The 12,962-nt window shown below is 33.4% G+C and overlaps 1 protein-coding gene across 2 annotated transcripts in view; it reads left to right on the top strand.

The window, feature by feature from the left end:
* The window catches only part of pns (DENN domain containing pinstripe), an 83,169-nt gene that overhangs the window by 11,725 nt on the left and 58,482 nt on the right, over positions 1–12,962 (top strand). For both annotated transcript variants that reach the window (XM_089244359.1, XM_089244358.1), the window contains exons 4-8: positions 693–1,080; positions 3,733–3,858; positions 8,257–8,438; positions 9,579–9,903; positions 11,344–11,552. In XM_089244359.1, the coding sequence (XP_089100485.1) occupies positions 693–1,080; positions 3,733–3,858; positions 8,257–8,438; positions 9,579–9,903; positions 11,344–11,552 (1,230 nt within the window). The remainder of the gene's footprint in view (positions 1–692; positions 1,081–3,732; positions 3,859–8,256; positions 8,439–9,578; positions 9,904–11,343; positions 11,553–12,962) is intronic.

Here is a 12,962-nt window from a genome sequence, read left to right as displayed (position 1 = left end):
TGAACACTACTGCATTAATCAATGGAGCTGCCAATTGCGATGCAATGTACTCCTTGGTGATGGTAGTGCCATGCTGTGCATAATCATGATGAACTGCAACACTGGAGTCAAAGAAGATTGTTAGCATGACTTTGACAGTGCGTCTCCTGAAGACCAAATCATCAGTCAAAATAGAATGAATGTATCCAATGCTAATGTTCACCTCGTCTGCAAGTTCTCTGATCATGATTCATTGATTCTGCATCACCAGAGTCTTTACGTAATCAATATCGATCTCATTTCTGAATGTTTAGGGCATACCAGAACACACTTCATTTCCTTCCTGCGTGCCCATTTCTCCATCTCTGAAGATCTTTTAAATTTTGCGGGTTGTTTCAAATTGGGAGTGACCAAGCTTCACACAAAATTTAATTCAGTAGTGTTGCATGTTCAAGTTGTTCCTGCCATTTTGTCAAAAACAAAAATGTGAGATCATTCACTTACGCTTCCTCATTCATCAGCTGTGTGCCGGTGACTGGCAGCTTCTGCAAACAGGAAAAAAATTCAAACATACACATTAGGACTGCCCACATACAAGCACCAAACCACATCTCCCTAAAAGAAATTATGGTTGTATACTTATGAACAAACCTCATTTAAAGATTTCTTGCGGAAAAAAATTTTATATATAACATATTTTTATTCTTTTCTAGGCAATGCATCTTACTGAGCTCAGTGGAGGCAGTTTCAATAAAATGCAAAGTGCACTTGGAGCTTGTGAACAGGGTAGCTGTCGTTCTCTTCCTCGATCATTCAAACTAAACAGCCTTAATGTGATGACAGGTGGAACAGGTGCTCTTTATGATCGTACCAAAGATGCACTTTTTGTCTCTAAGTGCATCTGCCTGATCACACAGCTCCCTGCTATTGTTTCATGTAGAAAATTTCTGGAAGGGCTTTATAAGCAAGCTCTGAAAGACATTAGTCCCTTGCCATTAGAATCTTATGTATATAATATATTGTATGAAGTGCCACTACCTCAACCAAATCATGGTTTAAAGTTTTTTGGATTTGAACACAGTCTTGTGTGTCAAAGACCAGGTATGCCATAATAATAACTTATTTGAAACATGATTTATTAAATTGCTTATTTCCAATGTGAATTATTGTTGAATGTTTAATACCATGCACGAAGCTTCATGTGATCAGCTGGTGTTTTTGATAATAACAGCCAATTGATGAGAAAATCCAGAAAAATAAAAAATACAAATACTTATAGGATAACCACGTATGTACTGTTTTGTGTAAGAAATGTGAGAGCTCCATTTTTTTTTCATATAAAAATATGAAATGCACATATTTTTTTCTGAGCTTTTTGGACTTCTAATTGATCTGAAGGGATTGATAGTGTTATGAGGGTTTCAAATATCGAAAAAAATTTGACATAATTCTGAAAATTATTCTACAGTCGATGCTCATTTATATGAACTCCCATAAAGACGTAAGAAACAGTTCCTAAAATTCAAAGTTTTTAAATGGAAAAGATATTTATAAAATGATAGTTTATTGTTTGGGACCAGAAGATTAGTTTGTGAAAACGTGTGGTTTTTAAAAGTTAGAAGGTCATAAAATTGAATGTTGTCTGTATTAATTCCTGAAAACACTAGATAGCTGTGGAAATGTCAATCACCCTGCTACATTCCACCGATGCATTTTCGGAATCTTAGTGGAGTTCCTTGAAATATTTATTGGTGCCTTAGAACATAAGCAAATATGGCTGTTCGAGCAAGAAGGGGAAGAGGCGAATGAACAAGGATGTGACGAATTGAAACAAATTACAGTAATACCTCAGCCAATGAATGCTTAACAAGTTTTCAACTAACAATGATTTTTTTCAAGGTTTTTCTGCCTCTGCTAACAAGCATACGGCTGCACATGTTAGCATAAAAAAGCAGCATTGTGAGCTAAGTTATCATGCCAATCGAAATTAATCCAACGAGTTACTATCATTTGAGCCAAATTAATTCATTTTCACTTCTCTGAATCCCTTTCCAGATATACCTACATCATTCATTCTCTTTCAGAAAGATTTTGAACCATTTCATGTGAAATGAATGATTTATTTAGCTAAGAGAAAATGCATTAAAAAAAAGAAAAAAAACAAAAGCCTTAAACTTGATTAGTTTCTGTGTACATTAAAAGACTCCTAATATGAAACTGAACAGTCTGGAAACTTGTTTCTTCCATAAGTGGGATGGGGAGAGAAATAAGCTGACCATATCACATAGCACACTGTTTCACATACTTTTTTTTTCACTACGGCTCATGATGCCGTGCCCAGGTGAGCCCATGTGTTAAGATGGCGCTGATTGTAGGACAGTTCTATTTTCAGTTTCATGTTCCTTATCCTTTCACTGCATAATGTACTGAGTGTAAAATAAAAAGATGTTCATTTTTTCATTTTTCCATAAATCTTCCTTCATTCGATTGTGAAGCTGTTTATCTCAGTCCCATAGGCGGAGATAGACTTGGAAGTCTTGGGGGGGGGACACGATGATGATGTCAATTATATATACATATATACATTAGATCAGTCTACTCCCCTTCTGACGCTGGAGGGGGCAATGCCCCCACTCTCCCCTGTATCTCCGCCCATGCTCAGCCCTCGTTCAGTTTTGCATTTTTCATAGTGTTTCTTGAAGTGTTTTATGAAGGTTACTTTGAAATTTAAGAGACGGCTCCTAGTAGGGATGGGATGAATAGGGATTCGGCTGAATAACCGAGTACAGAATATTCAGCTAATGTTTTGGCTGAATACCAGATATTTAGTGGCTGAAAATCAATTTTCTTAAAATTCATCATAATTATAAACAAAATTATTGGTAATTTTAAATGATCGATATTGAAGTTTAATTATGTAATTTATTTAATATTAAAAACTGGTAATTGTAAGATTTTATTGCCTTCATAATGCCAATCAAATTTAGCAATGATATATGGTATTTTAATATTACTTACAGAATCAATTTTTTCTTTTAACACTTGTTACAATTTTGCATCTAAGAAAATATCTACCATTATTTACTCTCAACTACTCTTTAATGTAGTAGTAGTCAGGGTCATCTTAAGATCATCATGGGCCCCCTTAGCCAAGTGATTTTTCTGATGCCTTACCTGGGAAATGTATATGCATACTCCTTGAAAATTTCAACTGTATCTCATTTTTGTAAGGCTGTTTTTTCTTCAGTCCCCCGAGCCGTGCCCAGGTGAGCCCATGTGTTAAGATGGCGCTGATTGTAGGACAGTTCTATTTTCAGTTTCATGTTCCTTATCCTAGAAATTCACCCGCATGTTATAACCTCTTTCACAGAAAGGGCTATACACCACACAATAAAATATAATTAGTAAATTTTTAATTTATGGGAAAAATTCCAATTAATATAATTTTTTAAAATTAGTTTGATATGTTTAAATTTACACAGATAGTTGGCCGAATATCTGTGCAATACTAAGCATTATTTGGCTGAACCAAATATTCTGCGAATAGACCGAATAGCAACCAAATATTGGTCCCATCTTTAGTTCCTAGACCGAATTAAACTATTTTCCATAGCAACCTATGGAAAACCATATCCATGTGTATGTATTACTTTAGGCTAGAAAAAATATTATGTAATATGTTATGTGTTATTTTGCATTTAATATTATTTTAATTGGTCAAGTTCTAATTGGTTATAATTTTATATTTTACAGGTCCAGATGAACTGCCCTTCTTTGAATACTCATTCTCTGATCTCTTCTTCATATTAGGAATAGATAACGTAATTCAACTTTACACTTGTGTCATGCTCGAAAACCAAGTTCTATTATTTTCTGAAGGTATGCATGCATGCATTATCAGTGTGAGTTATGTTAATTATAATTACCATAATTTCCAATTAATATTACTTGGAAAATGACAAGAGAAAAGATGTTTTGGTAGAAATGTCTCATTATGTACATATCTTGCTTAATTTTATGAAAAAAAAATAGACAGTTTAGTTGTTGAAGCTCCTACTCAAAGCTTCTGAATCTCATTTCCCACTTTTCCATACGTATAAACTTGTGTTCACATAACAAAATTGCTTTGTTTCATTAAAAAAAATCTGTTATTTAGAAAATTTATTATAGAGAAATAAATTGGAGCTTCAGAATATGGTAATCATAGTGTAACTCTCTTTATTACATAATAAGTTGATATGGAAAATTTGTTCTTAAAAAAGTGTGCTCTTCGTGTACTCTTCGTGTTCCCTGAAAGTGATCCTTCTACTTTTCCGCAGATTAGTTTGTTCTGAATTGAAGTGTGCTGCAAGGTTTTATACATACCTATAGAGCAGTGTTTCCCAACCGGTGTGCCCCAACACCCTAGGTTGCCACTATATTGGCTAAGGGGTGCCACAAGATATTATGGAGATAAATAAAAAAAATAAAGTCTACTTAAGGTCTTAAAATAAATAAAGTCAAATTAATTACTCTTATACATGACAGACTCATCAAATAAGTCACCATCTGGCAGCAGTGTCAGCAATGTGAGCTTTGGTCTGAATTGAGCGCACTGTCCATGTATGGCTCCGTTCAGCCAACACCAACTATAGCAGAAAGCCTCCATGCGAAGCTTGTGACATCATTGAAGAAGTCCATTTCACTTATAGGCATTAGATATACTGTAAAAAAAGGGTAAAGATATCGCCTGCATCAGTGTACTATATCCAATGGCTACAGGTGAAATGGACTTCTTCAGTGACGTCAAAGCTTCGAGCTGAGGCCTTCTGCTATAGATGGTGTTGGTTCAGTGCACACGAGCTCTAAGGAAAGGAGGATTCATTGTGGCTTTGTAGTTTAATGATCTAGGGTACTCATCTGGCAAGTGAGAGGACATGGGTTTGATTCCCTGCAAGGCCAGTTAAATTTTCTTTCTTGGATCTATCTTCGCATCAGCCAGCTGTCAAAACCTTCATAGTAATAGCAGAGAGTGACATCACCTTTGGATAAGCTGAAAGACCTCATTTGTTAGATTTTATCAAGATTGTAAGATGATATGTACTTTCCATCTCTTTCCACTGCAAATCTCGACTGGGTTCTCTTACTATTTGATTTCGTAGACAGTGCGTGGGAAATTTCACTGCTTGCAAAAAAGATGAATTTATAGATTTTTGTGCCGATTCCTCACTCAAAAGTAAGTTCACCAAGAGTGAGACATTGGTAGCTGCTTTTTGGCTTGAACTGAGAGAGGAGTATCCTAATCTAATGAAGAAAGTAATTAACACACTTTTGCCCTTTTCAATATCACATATATGCGAGCAAGATTTCTCTGCTATGGCGATAATAAAATACGAAGCAAGAAATAGACTACTGCTACTCAACCGTACACACAGCTCGTACACATTCCTCTACGGAATTACACATTCCTTTAATGAATTGGTACATGCTTTAATGTGCATGTTTATGTTGTGAATCTAACGTGAAGTTTGTTTGTGTGTAATGCTTGTTATATGTAGTGCTGTCATCTGTCAAGAAATAGACTGCAAGACCTTGAGGACAATTTACGTGTTTTGTTGCCAACTGTAAGGCCTGATTTCAACTATCTGTGCTCTAAGCATTGATCACAAGTTTCATATTAATGATTAACTGAACAAAACTTTATTGATTACTTTTACTCAGTGATTTTTGTTGAAGTAAACTGTATTCTACATTCAAGGAAGGGTGCCCCAAGATTTTAATGTTATTCTCAAGGGTGTTGGTGTTGTTGTAAGCAAACTTCAAAAGGTTGGGAAACGCTGCTAAAGAGGGACATAGACTTGGTTGAGGGGTATGCAGAGAAGAGCTACGTGTGATCTTGATGGTACGTGTGGCTTAAGCTATGAAGAGAAAGACTTGATTTTTTGAATATTCTTACATTGGAAGAGCCCAGGTGTGGGGGGGGGGGATATGATTGAAGTGTTAAAAATTTTTGGTCACTATTGCTACAGCATTTGCAGTGCAACATTTGACACTTGTTAAATATGAATTGTATCTCAACTACCACATGCCTGATCATGTAAGTTTTTTTAAAGTGATGTACTCGTACAGGTATGTACAGAGTAGGTCCCATTTAAGATGTCCTCACTTAAGATGTTTCCTATTTATTACAGTAAAGCATTGATTATCCTAAATAATTAGGGACTGGAAGTGTTCAGATAATTGATTTTATTTTTGATAATTGATCATTTACGGAAAAAAAATTTACCAGTGTCATAGGAGCAATATGAAACAAAAACAGTGATATTAAGCACAAAACTGTATACATTTTGTATCACATATCTTGAATCTTACAAATAACCGAGAACGGGCTAGCCTAGTTTGAAAAGTTCAAAATGGCTATCAAAGTAGGCCTGCAGTTTAAGAAAAGAAGACCAAAATTTTATTTTGCTTCAGAGCTGAGACTCGTTTTTTTTGCCGCTAAATCTGTCAAACGTTTTTAAAGACAGCAATTGTACAGCATCACATTCTTCTTGTTGTTCTAACCACTTTATAGCCGTCTGATGACAGTGAATTTGCCGACTAAAACTCTTTCGCTTCACCTATGTTTTAGTTGATCAGTGTTTGTATAATCAATGCTCTACAGTACATTCATATTGTATGCCAACATATTAAGCAGCATTTATTGCACATATATGCTCTTAATTGATTTGTTTAATGAATTTTAATATTCAATATCCCATTAAATACTACTAAATGAATTTTGTAATCCATTTTTTTTTTACTATAGTTTGGATCACAAAGAAAGTAGTTGTATATTTTGGAAGTAATATTACTTTAATACAATTCATTAATGTTATGGCAATTTTTTACTCATTGTTAACCAATACAAAGTTTGTATGCAATGCTTCCAAATGGGCTCGGTCAGGAAAGAGGTTATTCTGGTTTATTAAACACATCTATTCATGTTCCATGCTGATGACATCATTTTAACCCTGTGTGTCTGGCACCAGGGCTCAGAAAAACTTGTGATGCATGAGTGTGGAATCCTTTTTTGTGTAAATATAACTGCTATAAAATAAAAACAAAAACAGTCTTGAAGAATGCATGGATTTGGCTTCTCAACTGGTTAAGACAGTTGTGATCACTTGACGCTCCTAGAGCAATGCTAATGAGTAAAGTGTTTATAGGCTAGTCTTTTTCAGGAGGGTTTTGTTATACAGTAATCTCTCACTTAAATGTTGGTGCAATGGGACAAGAAAAAAAGATGTATAAGTGGAAATGAGGAAATATTCACTTAATATAGATATCAGCTTTATTCTCAAAACGTTGAAAAATAATATTTATTTCATCAAAATTATATGAAAATAAATTATTCCCTGTGATTACAACATTACATTGTTAGATTTGTAATTTTTCAAAGCAACTTAAACGTGGAGGCTATTTTTGTTGCCATCTATCCTGAAAAACCGCTTATATGATTAGAAGAAATTCGCACAAGTTTCTGAAATTGTATGTAATCATGTAGAGTTTATAGTGCTTCTATAAAGTTTTGCAAATGTTGTGGGAATTTTCTTCAACATATTCTCAAAATCAATCACTTCATCATTGTCATCGTGCATTTCTGCTGATATTTTGTAGTTTCATATTTTGGTTATCACCCAACCTTCTCTCTTTCATTTTGAATGAAATTGATCATCTTAGTTTTTTTACAGAGTGCAAAAGAATGTCCAAAAAAGCCCACTTTGGGAAAGAGACTTTCTGGATATTATTCCCCAGTATAATATTTAAAGCACTACTACCATGCATGAAAAACCCCTTTCCGATTGATAGCGTCTGCCATAAACAGTGATGTATATATTTATTCTAAAAGAAAAAGAAAATGCTCTCTTTGGCACACATAAAAAAATGTAATTAACCGTAAAAGCTTCTTCACTGATGATCTTTTCACATTCTTTGTAAAAGCTCTATAACTGAGAGATACGTTGCAAAATAAGTCGATAAATGGAAAAGTTACATAAATGAATAAGTAGCATTATTGTCTTATATCTTTTGCTGCACTGCATAAAATTGTTTCATAACTGAGAGTGTATATAAGTGAGAGACCATTGTATCTACTCATATTGTGCGTAATCTCTAGTTTATTGAGTCAAAACACTCATAAACCAAGTTATTCATGATATGAAATTTGACTGCTTCATGACTTAATGTTCTTGACTTTTGGTGAACTGTGATTCTCGTTCTATAATATTCATGTTTATTTTCATTTAAATCCTTTAGATTATGAAAAACTGATGCTGGTAGCAGAGTGCATAACTGTTCTACTTTTTCCTTTTACCTGGCAACATGTTTACGTTCCTATTCTACCTGCTTCATTACAACACTTTCTTGATGCTCCAGTACCATTCATTATGGGTTTAAAAAGAAAAATTGATAATTCTAACCTTTCAGTTCCTGGTGAGGTAAGTTTCACATGTATACAAAATGGCCATAATTAATATTATTCCATACATTACAAGTTAAAAAGGATAATGTAGCAAATTTTAGTTCAAGTGACTCATGAAACAGAGCGATGAACAGCATGCCTGTTTATGTTATTGTTCATGTTGTTTTGATCTTTTGTTCAGATTTTTACACATATATGCTGTTCTCATTGTTCATTACCAAATGAACTGTAGAGGATTTACAATAATAAATTAGAACCTTATAGTGTTGCAGGGTCATAAACGTAGTTTTCATATGCTTGTGTAGCAAGAAGACAAAATTCAAGGGCAGGGCAGCACTTGACAGAAAGAAATGCATTAATCAACCCTTCAACTACTCAAAAAATGTATTCTTTTTTTTTTCTTTCTCATTATTTTTTTAGTAATGATTCCTCAGTAAATGTAGGTTTTAAACTAATTTTTTTCTTATCTCTCAGTGAATTGTTGTTGTTTTTTTAAGAAGTCTCATTTTTTGTTGTAATAAAAATGTAATTTTTTTTAGCTATTGTGTCAATCACTCATAGTTGATTGAACAGTCGAAGGGTTAAGCAGCTGTTGGTCAAATGTATATAAGCTGCAGAAGATGTGCAGAGACACTAAATCAGCTGTCACACATACACACTGAACAGTATTGCCACATGGAATTAAGTACATTTTGAGAAATTCTGCCAAGTCTTGAACCATTGAAGTAGTTGCAGAGATGCATTCTACAAGATGATCGTCACTTTTGCAGGGTTGTCATACATCAGTCCTTAGGAATGATCTTGGAAGAATTACTTGATGCATGTTAAGTTTGCTCTTTTGTTTCATCTAGTATCGTTGTTGATAAAGTTGCACAGTAGCTTGTCCACTGCTCCATATGAGAGATGTGTATCAGACATCTCTGCATTCATGAACACTGACATCTTGCTGCTTTAGAAGGAGGTTTACAAATGTTGGTGTCTAGAAGGAATTCATTACTTGCCTAACAGTATTATCCAGTACATTTTTACAATATTTTGAGCCTTGAATTACTGTATGATTCTGTTTAGTTTTTAAGCACTCTACCCTTCCTAAAGTTTTTGCATTTATTTTTCTGAAATACCTTGTATAATATTTTTGTTTGCTATTTGTTTCCAGGCTAATGTGTGTTTAGTGGATATCGACAATCAAACAATTGAAATCCCTGAAGATATTCCAATATTTCCATGCAAAAATGAGCTTTTATCTGAAATTTTAGCAGTTCTTACAAATCATGGGATTAAATTCAATAAACCAGACAGAAATTTAAACAGATTGGGACAGTCTCGCAAACTTTCTTGGACTGCAGAGGAAATCGATTCTGGATCATCAAAGAAAATCTCCAGTTTGAAGAATCGGTACAGAGGTTTTGTGACTGATCATTCTCAAATATTATTAGAAAGTGCTGCCTTACAGAAGGTTACTGCCATAGCAGAACGAACAGGTGAATTTCATTATAAACAATAATAAATGTAATAAACTCAATTTTTTTATATTCTCAGGGCTAGTATGCCTACTGCTAATAAAGTCTATGAATGATTAAATTTGTTACTTATTGTGATGAAATTAATTTAAACAAATTCCCAGTTTTATTCATTCATTAATTTATCATCAAAGCACCATTATGAAAAGTTTTACAAGTTTGTCATCTGTTACTTGTGACCAACTCTTTCTGGATATAACTCTATGTGACTTTTGGCTGTGGAGATATCTGAAGTCTAATGTCTATCTTGGTGGTGTCCCAATCTTGACTACCTTATATGTATCACAGATTGTTATGAACATTCCTTGTGACATATTTCATTCGGCCGAGAATGCAAAACGTGATCCACAAAAACTGTGATCACATTGAAGGTGGTTGATGACCTCACTGGGAAGTGAAGTTAATGAATAAAGGGTGATGTTTTTCCTATTATTTTGTTTTCAATATTCATTCGACTGCTCTTTGAAACTCCTTTTTACATTACAACAGCGCCACATTTTTCCCTATCATTGACATTTAGAACTAGAACTTTTTGAATTCTTCTTTTCATGTCTTCATTAGTTCCCCCACCAAATTGAGTGCCATTCCAGTTAGATTGAGCTACAGATGGCCCTGAGTACTATCGGTTTAATTACAAACACCCTATATATAATTTTAATAATAGTATATTTCTACTATTCACCAAATTATCACCAAATCTAGTCAAAAATTGATTGCCGTTTTGTCTTTTGTGACATTATAACCAAGCTTTTCAGTATAACTACAAATATTTTATGTAATTTAATACATTAATCTAATTACATAAATTTTTATTGCTAAGATTTTTTTCAAGAAAAATCACATTCCAAAATAAAGATCACAATCTACTGATACATCTCAATCGATAGGCTACCAATTCTTGGCATATTTTATAATTCCGTACGTTATACAACAAAGTAAAATATGTAAATTAAAGTAGGTATATAGTGTATTTCTCTGCTCTTTCTCTGTTGAAAATGCAACACATCACTGTATATCTATATTATCTTTCATTCACCTTTTTCTTTTATTTGCATACTTTTTCATATGACTCCGATATGTGCATCTTTTTCAGAGGCAAATAATTGTAATTACATTCAATTATAATAAGTGATATTTTTTCCTTCAAATTATGACTGTTACATTGAAGTGTTTAAGTTTGGTGTGACTGTAGTAATATTTTTACAATTTTCCATAATATGATACATATTTTCTCATTAGATTTCAATCAAATATTTGATATCTTGCACATATAGGTTCAATTGTATTTATGAATCAATTGAATATTAATTATTTTTTCGACATCAAATTTTATTTCACCACATAAAATTATTGATATATTTCCTGTCACTGAATTATTCATTTTTTGTGCTGATTATCAAGGTGTTATTACTTCAGTTGTGAATTTAGAAAAGCCAAAGATACATAACTCTGATGAAAAAGCATTTGCTGGAACTCTAGAAAGAAGTAGAGAAGAAGTAAGAAAATATGTAGAGATGTTGAAATTGAACAATTCCATAAGAGAAATATTTTTCAACCGACTGATACACATGTTTCGTTCATATGAGAACTTTGTCATTTTTCCAAGCCAGGTAAATGATATTTGTTTTTATGGAAAAAATTAAATGTAGTTTTTTAAAACTCTTTGGCATAGGACTATCTGAAAAGTGTAAAAGATGCTTTTTTTAGAACAATGAACAACAGGAAAGACATCACTTTTTGGGTAATGGAATAAATAGTTCAACAATGCAGATGTACCCAAAATGTGGTGAAAACAACAGCCAGACACATTTTGTAACTGTGTGGAGTTCCTTCTGCACTAGGAACTATATATATATATATATATATATATTTTTTTTTTTAAATTTTAAGTATTGGTGATTACTATTTAGTAATAGGAATATTAAAAGACCTCTCTATTGTAAAATGATTTCATGCCATAACAGCCTATGTGGGTTTTTTTTTAAGTTGGCATTTGGCAACTTTATTATTGCTGGTTTTTTTCCTCTGACTTTGTGTGTTTGAATATCACTCTATTATTTTCAAAAATTAAATATAATTCCAGTTATTTATGCTTCATTAGACTAATTCAATTCATTTTATCAATTTTTACCAGAAATATTTCAGAAAAGCATCTAAAGTGTAAGTGATTGTACATAAGTACCAATTCCCAGTTATAAAGATTAGGTCAGTGTGTGACAGAAGTAGCTAATGAACAGGAAATGCAAATTATAGAAGAGCTCAGGGCAGTGACTTGAAGGGGGAGAGTTCATATGAACTAATAAGATGTAGATAGAGCCAGATGTTATTTTGTCCTTGTGCTTGATAGCCAGTATTACCTACATCAGGAATGTGTTGAAACATGGTGATGCTAATCCCTCTATATTAATTTATTTCTAAATAAGAATGGTTGGAACAACCCAGAACTTAGGAGTCCGAGCATCCTCCCCCATCAGATTTCATTCAGAAAATCAAAAACATAAAACTAAAGACGAGCACCCACATCTCTAAAGCCCTTCTGACGCCCCTGGAACAACACAATCTCTTAATTTAAACCTCAACTTCTGAACTTTACATAAACTTAAGAACTATAATACACTGATTGCATGTCTAAGTAACTTATAACCTGTTCATATTGAGTGGACATGTTTTGTTTTAAGGTATCAAAAAAATATATTTATTACATCATAGAAAAAAGTACCTCACCACTCTCATCTGGTACATCACAATCAGCTGTATAACTAGTTCATTATCATTACCACTTTCATCATAAGTTGCATCATCCTCTGTACCATCCATGTATTACTATCTGTGCTTACTATCTGTATACAAACCCTCTCCTATTTTTGGGACCCAATTTTTAGCAAAAGGGAGGTTCTTAAACAGATTAAAATATGGTAACCAAAATTATGTTTTAGTTTATGATGACAGCACAGCGATACTCAGAACACAAAATAAGGGTCATTCAATTATTACGCCAGCATCAAGGGGGGTTTTGGATT

This window comes from Pholcus phalangioides, unplaced genomic scaffold (genome assembly GCF_987345545.1).
Source record: "Pholcus phalangioides strain wild (caught in Gottingen) unplaced genomic scaffold, Ppha-v1.0 ptg000015l_1, whole genome shotgun sequence".
Lineage (NCBI taxonomy): Eukaryota > Metazoa > Arthropoda > Arachnida > Araneae > Pholcidae > Pholcus > Pholcus phalangioides.
Note: the sequence above shows the minus strand (reverse complement) of the source record. Positions and strands in the feature narration are given on the sequence as shown.